This window comes from Electrona antarctica, assembly GCF_951216825.1.
Source record: "Electrona antarctica genome assembly, chromosome: 4".
Lineage (NCBI taxonomy): Eukaryota > Metazoa > Chordata > Actinopteri > Myctophiformes > Myctophidae > Electrona > Electrona antarctica.
The window spans coordinates 30,870,797-30,887,069 of record NC_136809.1 but is presented as its reverse complement, the minus strand read 5'-3'; the positions used below and the strand labels follow the sequence as shown (position 1 = coordinate 30,887,069).

The window sequence follows — 16,273 nt, the reverse complement described above, 5'->3', positions numbered from 1 at the left end:
TATCATATATTAGGAATATTAGCCAAATAGGAATGGGGGGGGGGGGTACTGGAAAGAGTACAAGGCACCCTCCTCAAGCAAACCTGCAAATGATGTACACTGTATACAGTAGCAAAGGTGAGCTGACTGCTTGGGAAATAAGCTATTAAACGACACCGCCACTTCAAACTGATCCACCGTAACATTCATGAAGACAAGTGGGCCTAGTGTGAGAATTACAGGAGAGCAGGAGGCAATATTTTGGTCACACAGGTTGAGAATGCATTGAAGGAAGACATCTCTGGAGTAGAGCAGAGAAAACAAGGCCTGTTTTTGGCACTGTGCAAATAGATGGTCTTTGGGGATGTGGGTTAAGGGTGCATTTCAAAATCTGGCCCTTGGTCACAGACTGAGGTTGGGCTGATCTATGCCTTGTTAATGGCCGAGCACACCTATGTCCCCTCACGATTTAGAAAACACAGGACATGATGTTAAGTCCAAAGTGCCTAGTATCTTCCACAAAACAATGGCAGACTACTACTCCTACTACATACTCATACCTAGAACCCCCACTCTAACTGCAACATGTTCAGCTTACTAAGGAGGACAAGTGTGCTTGTTCATGAACCTTTATGAAATGTTTTGTAGTTTTAGAATTTCACTTCATCAGGGTTTCGGGTCACTCAGGTGACCCCAAATGACTAACCAATCAGGAAGTAGACAGGCAAATCGACTAATGGCGCAAAGCATCTAGGAAAATCTTTGAATGCAGATTGTGGCCCCTAGATGTGTCACAGAGACTACATTTTTGGGGAGCGTTTTACACATTGATGGGTGTCTTAAAAAAAAAGGTCATTAAAATGTTCACATTGCTTGCTTTAAGTGATGAAACTTTGGCACCCCCATATTCCTTATTTCCTTCATACTTTCACCTTGAAACTCGATCCACAATTTAAAAAAACACCGTACTGTGGACAAGCATGCTTGAGATTTGTACTTGTAATAACTAGTTTTTTTTAAATATATATTTAACTTCAAGTGCCCAATGTAAATGCATTTTCAAGCTTTTTTCTTCACCTGTTTGCAGTCATGTTACTTCAACATGCTTACTTACAGACTACATTTCAACATAAAAGTGTAGAGCTATCTTAGGAATTGCTGTTATCAAATGTTTGATAACTTTTATACTTTTGGAATTATCTCATTTAAACCACATGCGGTATTTTCAACTCAGTGAATGTTAAAGGAACACTCTACTCAACATTCTTAATAGTAGTAGACAGTAACATTTACATATGAACGTTTTGAATAATTTCCCCCGAAATAATGAATAAATAATTCATTAGGTAATTGGCTTATGCACTTTGCAAAGAAATGTTAAAATTACAATCACACAATCTCTCTATATCTCTCACACACACACACACACACACACACACACACACACACACACACACACACACACACACACACACACACACACACACACACACACACACACACAGGGTTACACACGTCACCCTGGGTTAACCCAGGTCACCCTGGGTTACCTAAGTCCAAAGTCCATGACCATGGGGCCACTAAAATGTTTAGGATTCATCAGTGGTGACCCCCCCCCCCCCCCCCCCCAAGAAAAAAAGCAACAAGAATGTTTATGAAAACTGTTTAGTAACAAACAGATCACTTACACAACTTCCATTTTGCACATTAAGCTGACACTAAAAGTAACCTCTGCTGCTCTACAATCTCTAGATTGTAATGATCTAATCCCTTTTAAAAAAATCATAATTAATTGTTGTACAATTGTTGCAAATTAGTGTTATGTTATGTTTAACAATTATTATTTAATACAGAAGGATGGTCTTCCTGCAAAGCCTTGGACCTGTTGCACCGCCACGCAGGTCTGACTAACAGGATGTCTGACTTATCCAGCAGTCCCCAAAGTTTTGCTGCAGGGTCTTCAGCTGGGGACCACCATTCATGGATGTTTCGCCCCTTATCTAGTATCTTGGTGACGGGGCAGTGAACAGGGACATCTCCCAGATACCGCCTGCAGCTCAACTTATTTTAATGCCCCCCCCCCCCTCGTCGTCGCAGCCAGAGGCTTGCTTTCTCTGCTTCCTCTGCGAGTTCTTTGGTGGCTTTTCTCAGTCTGGCTTCCCGTAGCCTCACATCCACGTCAACATAATTTAACTGCACAGCAATGCATATAATTCCTCATCCATGTTGAATGGTAAGCTGGTCAAGATGTTCTTTTGGTCTTCCGGAAAAAGATCTTGTGATAGATAGGGACATGACAAATCAGGGAAGGTCATGTTGATTCTTCCGCAAAGGGTCACGTGATATGGGTGTGAGAAATCACGGAAGGGCAGGCCATGTCATGACGGATAAGACCCAATCAGGAAGCAAACGTGTGTCTGTACAGCACACCGTCCACTACAATCCATTGCTGGCAATTTGCAAAACAAATCAGCAGTGTTTTCAAATGTCTCTGTGTTATGGCTTCAAAAACGCAAGAGTTATGTGGATGCTAGGTGCAAATGTAGCAAAAGTTGTGTTTTCAAACAAAAACATGTTCATGTGGATGTAGCCTCAGTATTATTCCCTCCTGTCCTTTATGTGGATGTAGCCTCAGTATTATTCCCTCCTGTCCTTTATCAATCTAAAACATGTTCATGTGGATGTAGCCTCAGTATTATTCCCTCCTGTCCTTTATGTGGATGTAGCCTCAGTATTATTCCCTCCTGTCCTTTATCAATCTGGGTTAGGGTTAGGGTTAGGGTTAGGATGTAGCCTCAGTATTATTCCCTCCTGTCCTTTATCAATCTGGGTTAGGGTTAGGGTTAGGGTTAGGATGTAGCCTCAGTATTATTCCCTCCTGTCCTTTATCAATCTGGGTTAGGGTTAGGGTTAGGATGTAGCCTCAGTATTATTCCCTCCTGTCCTTTATCAATCTGGGTTAGGGTTAGGGTTAGGGTTAGGATGTAGCCTCAGTATTATTCCCTCCTGTCCTTTATCAATCTGGAAACACATTGGGAAATGGTGTGTGTCAACAGTCTGTCTCAAGAGACTAGTCCTTTATAGATCCAGTTCCTACTATCTCAGTTTGAAGAGATACTTCAGTTAAACAAAAGGCACATTGTTTGGATCTATAGTTACACTCAGGGAAAGCTTTAAAATTAGATTATATAAAATCAGAAAATGAAGCCTTTGACAAAGGGACAAAATTTGGTCTGGTTATCACTTGGTGGGTAGCTTCAATTGAGCCACACAGCTAGCATAATAAATCGATACCATTGTTAGGCCATTCCTGTTGAACACCACTGTGTGTTCCGATTGGCCTGCCCTAGATACACAAACCGGCATCAATTGATCTGTTGGTTATGCTGAGGGGGTTGACTAAATTGCTCTGCAGTCTGCAGTGCTGCCTCCACATCGTCTGCATGCCGGAGACCTGGTAGATCTGCTGCTAGCAGAATCTCCAGAACAGCAGGCTGAGAAAAGAGAGAGAAGACAAAACGGATAGATATATGATAGTCAGAACTACAGAGTGAGGCTCATGTTGACAATAACATAATTATATTTTCCCATTAGCTTAAATGAATAATTGTAGACTGATGTTTGCATGACTACTTTAACTGGAATACAGAAAAGTGAGCGATGGCTGTACCTGCAGCCTGGAGAAGACCATGCTTGCTCCCCGTAGTTTGAACTGTCTCAGAAGGTCTCTGAGTTCGTTAACCACTGTGTAATCTATTGTACTGACATGATGGCAGTCTAGGACAACTGAACGGGGTGGAGAGGCTGGATGAGAGAGAGAGAGAGAGAGATCAAAGGAGGAAAAAGGCACACTCAAGTCAAAGAGCAGTCTAGAAGTCTCTTGAGGACAAACTTCTTATACAATAAATGAATTATCCGCACTCTCTTGAGAAGTTTTTAGAGGACGGTGACCATTTCCCTCGATTTACTGCTGCTGATCAGATTCAGAATCATCTTTATTGTCACATCACAGTTTTATAAGTAAAAAGGTGGGTGAAATGTGTTTTTGCGCATAGTTCCCATTGTTATTTTTCCAAGAAAACAAAGAAAGGGAAGAAGAGAGGGGGGTAGGAGATCAAGGGAAGAAAAATAATTTGAAGCTCGTTCCATGCAAAAACCAACCAGAGACAGTGACAGTGATCACTTCTGACCTGTTATCACGGCCTGTGCATAACTGTGGTTCTGGTTTTCCAGAAAGTGTCTATCCTATTCCTGTACATTTTCCTATAGTTTTGTTTAATTGGCTCACATAATGTGAAGGTGTCATGTGTTTCCAGGTCAAATCTGCTGCCGAGCCAATGAAACAAAACTATAAGAAACTGAATTGGGACAGGACATATGTATGCCACTTTCTGGAAAACCAGTGCTACAGTTATGCACAGAGCCAACTGTGTTTGTGCAAGAGGCAATGGTGCATATTGAACCAATCATGGTGAGCGAGTTTTACCTCTACGCCAACATTTTGTTTTCACTCAGTGTCTGAGAGCAAAGGCACCAAATATGAATATCCTTGCATGTGAACATATACCATACGCAAATACGCATACCATATAGATATGCTATGCCAAAAAACGAAGTAATTTATTCATTGATCACATGAAGCCAGGCTTCATTTCTGTAGTTCCAGATTTCCACCACACAATGGCGCTCAGCTCACATAAATGTTGCATGTCATGAAGAGGTGGTCTTTGAGGGTTTATCATTAACAGGACTCAGGACAGCATGCAGATCATTACCTTGTAGAGCCTGGGTGTGAATGACATGACTGAGGTATTCTGTGGCAGGAAAACTGAGTCCACTGCCCAGCTCGATCAGTAACACATCATGATCAGAAACCTGTAAACAATACTGTTAAGAGTTGGGTACATAGACAAATGCACATGCATTGCACACATACAGTAATCTCATACGAATGTGCACATGCATGCACAAACACACTGCAGAGTGATCTGCTTGTTAAGAGAAATTGCCCTCTAATTATAGGTATTTCATTTCAGACATTTAACTGGCTATTAGGGCTGAGGGATATGACTTGAAATCAATATCATGACTATGAGTATATTCCCTCGATTACAATTAAGGAACTATTTTAGAAAGTGAAAGTAGCCGGTCTACAAAGGCAGCTCACATGTTGTGATACTTGTTCAAGTGGTTAATCAGACTAATCAATTTAGTAAATTATAAAAAAATTATTAGAATTGTTTCGTGTCATCCCCTGAGCAAGCAGGCAGGCTCTATTCTATACTATTGTCACTGGTCACTTTTTTCTAATTAATCCATATATTTATTGAATTTCTTATACAAACACAATACAACAAGCCAATATGTGATCCAAAATCCAGACAATAAAATCACTAAATTATGACAAAACAACAACTACTTCGACAATAACGATAAAAAGCAAAAGACATACATAAAACAAAAAAGTGCCCCTCGGGGCAGGTCAGGTTGTGGCCTCCTGGTGGCACTATAATAGGCCAATGTGAAAAGGGTGCCATTTGTTCTTACACCATTAATGGCAATTGGATGATTTGAGGCATTTTGTTCCAAAAATGTGTTTTGCAAAAATCCACCTGTTGGTGGCGCTATAACAGGCAAATGTGAAAAGGGTGGGATATATTCCTCAGCCTAGTAGGAAAGTCTGTGAAAGATTTCACTTAAATTGCACACTGCATTCATGATTTGAGGCGTTTTGTTTCAAAAGGGCCAATCCTGCAAACTTTGAAAGCCTATGTTAGCCAATTAGGATGGAATATGAAATATCGGACAGATCCATCTTGAACACATGACTATAGAGATAGTGTGTAACAATTTGCGGGATTTTTGGACAGAATCTGGAGGAGTAATATCAAAAAATGTGTTTTTCAAAAGTCGGCCTCCTGGTGGCGCTATAACAGGCCGTTCTGGAAATTTTGGGGCAGAGGTTCATCGTTGGCATCCAGGGAGTGTGTGTGCAAAATTTGGCATTGACCGGGTTAACGGTGCCGGAGATTAGCTGTTCACAGACGGACGGACGGACGGACGGACGGACAGACAGACGGACGGACAGACGGACAGATGGACGGACGGACAGAGTGCAAAACATACTCTCTCCCCAGGCCTTTGGCCTGGTGGAGACAATAAGGGCACTTAGATCAAGAACAAACATTCATGGCTATCAGACAAAGTACTCAAATGTTTTACTTAAGTAAAAGTATCTGCAAAGCATAAATACTCTGTTACAAGTAAAAGTCCAGTAATAAAAATGTACTTGAGTAAAAGTACAAAAGTATTGAAATCAAAATATACTTAAAGTACCCAAAGTAAAAGTATTCGTTATGCAGAATGTCCAGTTATCATGTATAAAATGTATAAAAAGGTTTTGAAAATAGCAGATCTACAAGCTCACAAAGCAAAGCAAAGTTTAAATAGGGCTTTAAATAGGGCGGAAGTTCTTGTTTGAATATTTGCTACTACCACCAAGATCAAGTATGTTTATAAATAAAGTTTTCAAATAAGTGTAGTAGAGTTGTAGTGGAGTAGAAGTAAAAGTATTGATATTTTGAAATACTCCAGTAAAGCAAAAGTACCTAAAAGTTCCTTGAGTACAATACTAGTAAATGTACTAAGTTACTTTCTATCTGATATCTTATCCAGTGTACTGTGTGAATGATGACTGTGTAGGGTGAGATTTGTGCGTGATTTGTGGACAATCCCAAGTAACCCAACCTATTTTACAAGACTTTCCACCACCTTGAACTTGGGCCTGGCTATGTTGTAGAGCAGCATCACTCCAGATACAGCCACCCCTCCTATGATGCCATACTGCATCTCCCACAGGCAGAACAGGAATGTCACAAAGAAAGGCAGCAGGTCTAGCTCTGTCAAATACATTAAACATACAACTTATTATTAAAAAACAAAACAACACAAGCACATTCTTTTTTCATGTTCTAGTAAACTCTAGGGACCGTAAAGAGAGGCGCATCGCATGTGCAAAATACAAGGTCATGGGTCAGTAAAAACAGGTATGTTGTGATACCTGCATCAAGTGTGCTAGTGTTAAGAGGGCATTTAAAAACACAAACCATTATAAACCATACACACACTTACTGCGTATTCTCCACATCTTGGCTACTACTTGGTAATCCACCATAGGGGCTACTGCACAGATAATGACAGCTGCCAAACAAGCTTTTGGGATGTAGTAGAATGCTGGCATAAGGAACGCCAAGGAAAGCAACACTATCACGCCTAAAAACGAAAGAGAGAGATAAAGAGAGAGAGAGTGAGAGAGATGGGGTCCTTGTCATTCTACCACTCTAATAAGGCAATGAAAGTATTGGAAGTTTTGCGGGTCAAAGCTCATTTCTCAGACACCGCTAGTCTTTAGACATGTCAGAGATCTCGACCTCCCAGTACCAATATTGGTGGTGACATCTAAATATTGATAGGCGGGATTTCTGATACGACTATACCAAAGTCATCTAATAAAAGAGTTGCAATATTGAGGGGGCAGAAAACAGTACTCGCACAAGCTCTAATGCTCTAATGCATTCCGTAAACTTCCGGTTATCCCCATGCTCAATAGAAGTGTATGTAGAAGAGGCGCCATTGGACTGGCCCCATGAAGTGAACGTGTTTGCGTAACTCTGTCTTACTCTATGGCTCTGGACTATACGAGACTCCGACTACAGGAACCCCTAATCTGGCACAAATGTCAAGGTTCTTGTGACCTCACAAAATACATTAAATACAGATCAATATAGGGTAACATCTTTTACATTGATTCCTTACAATTTAGGCATCTCTCTTTATTAAGAACCACTTAACTGCACCAACTGCATGAATAAATATGAATAATCTAAATTGTTACCAAGGTATCGTAGGTATATGTGACTTACTAGTGACGACCCCGCCAGCTGGAGTGCACACACCAGTTTGAGAATTTACAGCTGTCCTGATGAAAAAATGACAAGATTAACATACAGTGACCACACACACACACACACACACACACACACACACACACACACACACACACACACACACACACACACACACACACACACACACACACACACACACACACACACACACACACACACACACACACACACACACACACACACACACACACACACACACACACACACACACACACACACACACACACACACACACTCTTTACCTTCCAAAGCTGCCAGTGACTGGATAGGCTGACACGAAGGAGCCCATGATGTTTGTCAAACCAATGGCAAACAGCTCCTGGTTGGCATCAATCCTATAATCATTCTGACTGGCTAAGAACAAGACCAGAAGCCAAGGTCAGCCAATCAGCAATGAATCATGAATGTAATTCAATGGAAAAAGGAAAACATTTCCATTTACAGTATAAAGGTTGGTTTTCAGTGGAGTGGTTAAGACACATTTTCACATTCTGTATGGTCTATGGATTGAGTCCTGCTAGTGTCTGATGTCTATCTCTCTGAATTTATGCTGACCTGTCTCAGTAATGAAAACTATACAAAAGTGGTATAAACACATTATATTCCATTTAATAAAAAAATCAGGCTTTGTTTAACCTAAGGGTTAGTTGAAGCCCAAATACATTAAGCCGGTAAACAGCAGTTTAGTAGAGTGAGAGAGAAAAAAGGGCATCTGTCAAGTTTCATCTAAATCGGATTAAAGCGGCAACAGGTGTAATAAACTCACCAAAGGCTTTAGCAATGGCGATGCTCTCCAACAGACCCATAAAGGGAATGACAGCCAGCCCACCTCCAAAACCCTGCCCCAATAGAAAAGCAGAGTGGAACAGAGAGAGATAGAGACAAAGAGCACAAAGGGATTGGTTGTTCAGTTGTCATGTTCAGATAAAAGTGTTTTATTATTATTATTATTATGATAGCACCGCTGTCGACTGCTTACCTCTACAATCTCTCCAAAGGAGATGACAGTGCCGTTTTGCGTCATGTCTGTGGTGGGTGGGGGTTTGAACGGGGGTAGGCCCTTCGCAGTTTTCCCAGTGATGGTGAAGATGTGGGAACCATATGCATCCCATGAGAACGCCACTAAGGATGCAGCTATCACCACCAGAGCGTTGCGCACTGCGCATGACAGGAGACAAGATAAAGAAAAGGAAGATTGTATTTAACCATATGAACCCTAGTGTCCCTGGCATGTCATAATTGGTGAAAACAGGCGAACATTTGGCAAAAGTAGCAGATCTAGGTCCGGACCGGCGGCGTGGTGGTCCGGGCACCCTAGGCTGCAATGCATGTTGCAGGTTCGAATCCCAACGACCTTTGCAGCGTGGTACTCCCCATCTCTATCCCCATTTCCTATCAGTCTACTCTACCGTCCTATCAATGTATCAATAAAGGCATAGAAATATATAAAAAAAAAAAAAAAATTCCTTTTGTTTTTAAAGCAGCAGATCGAGCTCACAATTTTCAGTGTTGCGACAGGTTGTCAAGCAGAAATGGTCCAAAAGGATAGCACTGAAAAAAGACCTTGCAGTATTGTTTCCATTCGGGTCCCATACATTCATTCAAAACACAACAATGACATCAGCTTGTATATCTGCAAGAGAGAGGACAAAAATGAGAGGGCCAAGTACAGACCCCAACTGACCTGTAGCAATGCCCACAACCATTTTCCTGGCGACTCTGCGTCTGCGAGAGGTGGGGGAGTCCTCAGCAGGAGGTCCTAGCTTCTTCTTCATCCACATTAACATGACCAGCAGAGCAAGACACAGCAGCCCCAGGACCACGTCTCCTATCCTAGCCTCAGGAAGCTTGTAGAACGTGTAGTAAACCTGCATAAAGAACTGCTGGGGAACACCTTTGAGCCCCAGTATGTTCTGGACACAGAAATGACACACTCAACATCAACTACAGTAACAGTATGCATTTTTGAGTGGTGTAAACCACTCCTACAACTGGCTTTGTTAGTCTGTCTGTCTGTCTGTCTGTGCAGAAAAAATGAGCATGGTTGCTACGGTCACCCAGTTCACCCGGGTGTGATTTCATTACGTCAGACATTACGTCAGACCACAACTGATCAGGCTATATAAGACCTTACACCACTCAGTTCACACGGGTGTGATTTTTACTTTATTGAGACAAACTGCTGTGAGTATGCTGACAGGGAAACCCCATATAATAATGGTAATAACAATAAATGATAATTATGCTGCTACAAAAAACTAAAATAATAATTTTTGTGCATGCGAGTGTGTTTCTGTGAGTGAGCGTATCTGTCCTTCCTGCATATATATCAAGAACTGCTCAACCGATCGACGTGCAGAGCGCCTGAGGGAGTGTGGTGCTCGATCGGATCGGCAGTTATCCAGAACCGCCAATCCAATTAACTGATATGCCCATATATATATAGGCAAATTTACACGCTCACAACACGTCGCAACACTGCTATTTCTGCCGAATGTTCACCTAATATTGACATGCCCAGAGTGGTTCAAGTGGTTAACTGCGTGCAAAAAAAAAACAATGGGACAGTCTGGTCCAGAGTGACCATCCATCTGAACTTTGTTCGCAGAACATCTGACTCTCTGCAGGTGTTGTGAAGACGTTAAGTAGTGCCAACTGTTCTCTCATATATCACAGGCTTTCTTTCATAATTATGGTCTGGGAGTGTCCAGAGGTTTCATAATTATTTTCGAGCATGCCTCCAAACTCTCATTACTTTTATCGGTTAGCATTCCATCATTTCCACCCGAGTTCATTTCAAATTATGTATCCCAGTTACACCCGATATCTACACAGAAATGCATTGCTGCTTAATGGAGGCTGGCAGTCAGTGACACTACACTACCTCACTACACCTAAATCTTGGACGTTGTTCAACAAGAACAACAAGAACGACCGTAACGAATCATATTGGGGAGGGGCACTGCGTGAATGAACACAACAATGAACCCTGGCAGCATGTCAATGGACCAGGATCTTTACCTGTTTAGCACTGTCATGCCTGATTGCCTGTTCAGGAATTCAGCTCTGGGTATGGGTGATAATCTATATCGAGCACCTTAAAATAATTACAAAGTGCTAAACAAGGCAACAACAAGTACAAGACATATGTATTAAAGGATGACTTCATCCATTTTCAACCTAGCTTCATATAATTGGTCCTCACTAATGCTCATTATAATATGGTACCATTTTCCATTTATGTCTACTCGGTCTGTGTCTCAAGAGGGCTGTGGGCAGTTTGTAAAGCCGCCTGCCAGTGACATCATCGATGGGGAATCCAAGCTAATAGAAACTGCAGGCTTTCTATTCCTGGAAAGTCAACCATGCTACATAATGTATAATGAATGGAAGCCATTGTTCTCACGCTAATAAAAATAAAACATTTTTTTCTATTTTTTTTGTCTTAAAGCCTACCCAGCAAGCCAAATGACATCATGATGACGTTATGATGACATCCTGTCATCAATGGTAGGTGGGTTTCTTCATAACTCTCTGATGAGACGCAGACAGAGTAGAAAGAAATGGTACCATTTTATCATAATAAGAGGACCAATTATATGAAGATAGGTTGAAAATGGGTGAAGTGGTCCTTTAAATTAAACTGCATAATTATTATTTGTAATTGTAACTATTTTTGTTTATATGATTTATTTCTTGGATATTTTGTTCCACTGCTACTGCATGAGTAATACTAATTATGATGTATCATCAGTAGGGTGGTGCCCAGAATTCTAATCCTAGTCAAGGATGTTTGCACTTCCTCCCATTCAAGTGGAGACAAGGGAGAAAAGGAGTTTTGTTTGTTGTATTGAAATAGAATATCAAGGTGAATATTGTATGATATTAGAACGTTTCAAACAAGAGGTTTTCACTCAAAGAGCAATAGAAAGAGGCAATGAGGCATGTATAAAAGGAGGCGTGTATAACTTTCTCTTAATTGGGAATATCATGATCTAAAAACTACCTCTGTGTGTGTATGTCTCTCTCTGTGTGTGTGTGTGTGTGTGTGTGTGTGTGTGTGTGTGTGTGTGTGTGTGTGTGTGTGTGTGTGTGTGTGTGTGTGTGTGTGTGTGTGTCGCACCTTGACTTGGCCAAAGCCTATCGTTACAGCAGCAGAACAGGTGAAGCCTTTTATTACAGGATAAGAGATGAAGTCCAACAGGAACCCTGCAACCATAAGATACCATAGGATATGATCTATAGGGCCGTAGAATCACCTACAGTTGCAATCCAGTCTCACTGGCTCAGTCTCATCTTACTACTGTAGTTACGTAGCATGTTCAGGACATAATGGCTAACAATTACAAAGAAAAACCCAGAGGCAAAGCTCCATCACATTTTAAACTAGAAAAAGTGCCCTTCCGGGCACAGGTCTCCACCAGGAGGATAGGACTGTGTGAGATGTTTGGCAAAATGTTTAGGAGTAATATAAACATGTTTGCCTTTGATGGCAATTGGATGATTTGAGGCATTGTTCCAAAAATGTGTTTTGCAAAAATCAACCTGTTGGTGGCGCTATAACAGGCCAATGTGAAAAGGGTGGGATATATTCCTCAGCCTAGTAAGAAAATGTGTGAAAGATTTCACGTAAATTGCATGCTGCGTTCATGATTTGAGGCTTTTGTTCAAAACGGGGCAATCTTGCAAACTGTGAAAGCCAATTATAGCCAATTAGGATGGAATATGAAATATCGGACAGATCCGACTTGAGCACATGACCATAGAGATACTGTGTAACGATTTGTGAGATTTTTGGACAGAATCTGGAGGAGTAATAGCAAAAAATGTGTTTTACAAAAGTCGGCCTCCTGGTGGCGCTATAAAAGGCAGATGCGGAAAATGCAGGTCAAAGGTTTGTCCTTGGCCTCTAGGGAGTGTGCATGCAACATTTCACGCAGATCGGTGCAGTTTTAGGTAAAAAATTAGAAAAGCTGCCTCATGGTGGCGCTATAACAGGCCGTTCTGGAAAATGCGGGGCAGAGGTTCATCGTTGGCATCCAGGGAGTGTGTGTGCAAAGTTTGGCATCGACCGGGTTAACGGTGCCGGAGATTAGCTGGTAACGGACGGACGGAAGGACGGACGGACGGACGGACACACACACGGACGGACGGACGGACACACACACGGACGGAGTGCAAAACATACTCTCTCCCCATGCCTTCGGCCTGGTGGAGACAATGAATCACAAGACAAGACCTATATTGATCCCGGGAGGGTGGTCTCATGATGTAACCTTTTGGACAAACCAGGTAGCTAATAATGCAAGGTCATCCTAACTAGGTACCAAGGTGACAGGAAGCATCCTCGAAAATGAGACAAAACCACGGTATTAGTTAGTCTCCTCCCTGCCACCACACTGGCAGGCTAAGTGTTAAATCCGTAATCATGCATCTCCATCCTCACCTAACCTCAGCAAGGCCAGAGCTGCCTGGATAGCTCCACAGAGCAGACTGAGGAGGACAGCTTGGTTGGGGCGTCCCCCCACAACAGAGGAACACAGGAGGGACATGATGGCTGTAGGACCCAGGGTTATGTCCTTAGAGGTCCCCAGGATAGTATAGATGAACCCTCCCATAAAGGCAGAGTAGAGGCCATACTGTGGAAAGTCATATTGATTTGGACACAAATTAATTCTATGTAGACAGCACTAGAATTTTATGTAGACATAGCACTTTAAAGTATATATGCATAGTTCTATTATATAGAATATTCCACTGTTACGTTGTTAGCTTACGCATGTTTCATGATAACTACTTTTTATGTATGGGATGAATTGCCATGCTTTTTGTTCTTGCTTAATGTAAGTCGCTCTGGATTAAGAGCATCTGCCAAATGCCTAAATTGAAAATTGTATATCACACAGACCCACGTGTGTACACATATAACCTTTATTTACTAGAGCAGACAAGCACACAAACAACAGCACTCAAACCAGCCCCCAACTCACTTGCACAGGAAGTCCTGCCACTTCAGCATAAGCCAGGACTTGTGGGATAGCGGTCAACCCCACTGTGAGGCCCGCAATAAGGTCCATCCGTAGCCAGCTTAGGTTGTACCTCGGTAACCATGACAGGATGGGCAGCCAAGCCTTCACTGTGTTGTAGGAGCAGAGGGTCTTCACCTGGTCCTGGACCGGGACACCTCCCAACAGGGGCATGGTGTCTGTCATACTGCGAGTGGGAAAAGGAGGGGTGAACAGCTGGTGCATGAACGGTGAAGGCAAAGTGTCTTTCTTAGACTACTGTAGCAAATATACAATGCATTTTTTTGCAATTGCTATACATCATGCCTAAACTTAACCTGACTCCGCCAGATGGGGCAGCAGAGAGTACACCAGTGTACTCTCTGCTGCCCCATCTGGCGGAGTCAGGTTAGCCTAAACTGGCTGACCACACAAACACACTTACAAAGAAAGAAAGATGAAGAGTGGACGTGTGTCCTTTCGTTCAAGTCATTAATCAGCTCATAGCAGTTGACATATCGAGTTGATTAGATTCCGCTAGATTCTATTTCCTTCAGAAGAATCCTCTTCTCCTCAGGTTGGACACTTAAGCAGGCACTTAAGCAGGGAACACAAGTGAATGAGTGAATGAGTGTGTGTGTGCGCGTGTGTGTGTGTGTGTGTGTGTGTGTGTGTGTGTGTGAGAGAGAGTTTTACAGTATGTGACATTACTGACGTGTGTGTGCAATGTGGATGAGCATGTGTCTTTCTTTATTCCTGAGCAGTTTAAACCTGACTGGTTTGACCAGTTGTATGAGTGAAGTATCCAGCACATGACAATATTGTCATGTGCCGATCACAGCCCCATGGATGCCCGCCCTTAATCTTTCAGATCTGCCTGTTATAGCGCCACCAGGCGGTCAATATTTGCAAAACACATTGTATTACTCCTACAAACTTTGTCCAAACATCACGCAAATCAGTACACAGTATCTTTATAGTCATTAAACCAAACAGGTCTTTCAGATTTGTCATATTCTATCCTGATTGGCTAAGACTGGCTTCCAAAGTTTGCAGTGCTCCGTTTTGAACAAAATGCCTAAAATAATGAACACAGCACAAATCAAATCAGCCTTGCCACTATTTTAACATTGACCTTTTATAGCGCCTGCCAGGTCCATTTTTGCAAAGCACATTTTTTAATATTACTTCTACAGATTTTGTCATTATGCAACATCATGCAAAGTCAAGTGATCAAGATGCATCTGTCCGGTTATTCATATTCCATCAACATTGCTGGCCCACAATAACCTACCTGACCTGGCGGAGACCTGTGCTCCGAGGAGCACTTTTTCTAGTTGGTTGTCATGTCTTCATATCTACTGTATGCAGTCAACTTTGACCTGTTAATGAAACAAAGAGTTCATCGGTCAGGGAGGTGGATTAGTTTGATTGATTTAAATTTTGGTTAACAGATTGCAGAAGGGTCACAGTCCAAGGAAGGTTCAGGTCAATACAAAAACTGCTAAGAGGATGAAACCAGAAAAAGCACTAAGACTTGTTCACGTCCTCCATTTTCAATTCATCAAAACATTTAAAGACATACAAATATACACATATATGCCAAACAAGAGAGAAATAGACACACACACACACACACACACACACACACACACACACACACACACACACACACACACACACACACACACACACACACACACACACAGTTGATTTGTCCAGTTAATAATTCTGATTATAACTTCGTTATAATACAGGTTTAGCAATAACTTCCAAACAGAGCCTGATAATAATAATATGACAAAGACATGTTACTGACAAATAAAACAGGGTAGCCTATGGCTCTATGTTTATAACCACATGACATTTTGGCTGAAGCAAAGGTCAGCATTGCACAGCTCTTCCAGTCTTCCAGACGAAGATTAGGCTACCTGACAAAATCCAGAATTAACAAAAGCTGTCACAGCGGCTTTGTAAAAGTAGAATACTGAATATTGAATGAAATAAAATGCAACAAACATTTATACCAATTATACGAATTAAGACCAAATTAATAGAATAAAATAGACTAGAACATAGCCTATATTTTTAAATCGTTTTTACCCAGTCAGATTCCTCTCTTTAAATCCACTTCTGCTGTGTTGTTCATTCACGGATTTTTCATTCAAGTCACTTCCTTTACGAAACCACTTCCCCAAAAGATCACAAGATTCATCACATTGCAGACCGACACAATAAACCACTTATGCAGAGTACTGTAAAACCATAGAGTAAAACCATCAGTAAACAGTAAACACTGTTCTTCACGTGACTACTGTCATG

At 41.7% G+C, this 16,273-nt stretch overlaps 1 protein-coding gene across 1 annotated transcript; it reads right to left on the bottom strand.

Moving 5' to 3' along the window:
* Positions 1–1,646: 1,646 nt before the first annotated feature.
* slc26a11 (solute carrier family 26 member 11) lies at positions 1,647–16,222 on the bottom strand. The gene is made up of 15 exons (XM_079498861.1): positions 16,055–16,222; positions 15,246–15,333; positions 13,937–14,159; positions 13,393–13,585; positions 12,070–12,155; positions 9,631–9,859; positions 8,926–9,104; positions 8,713–8,785; positions 8,189–8,300; positions 7,902–7,957; positions 7,111–7,251; positions 6,751–6,878; positions 4,755–4,854; positions 3,650–3,783; positions 1,647–3,473 (listed from the first exon to the last, which is right to left on the bottom strand). The coding sequence occupies exons 3-15, from the start codon at positions 14,156–14,158 to the stop codon at positions 3,345–3,347; spliced, it is 1,782 nt and encodes a 593-aa protein (XP_079354987.1). The 5' UTR covers position 14,159; positions 15,246–15,333; positions 16,055–16,222; the 3' UTR covers positions 1,647–3,344.
* Between the last annotated feature and the right edge of the window lie 51 nt (positions 16,223–16,273).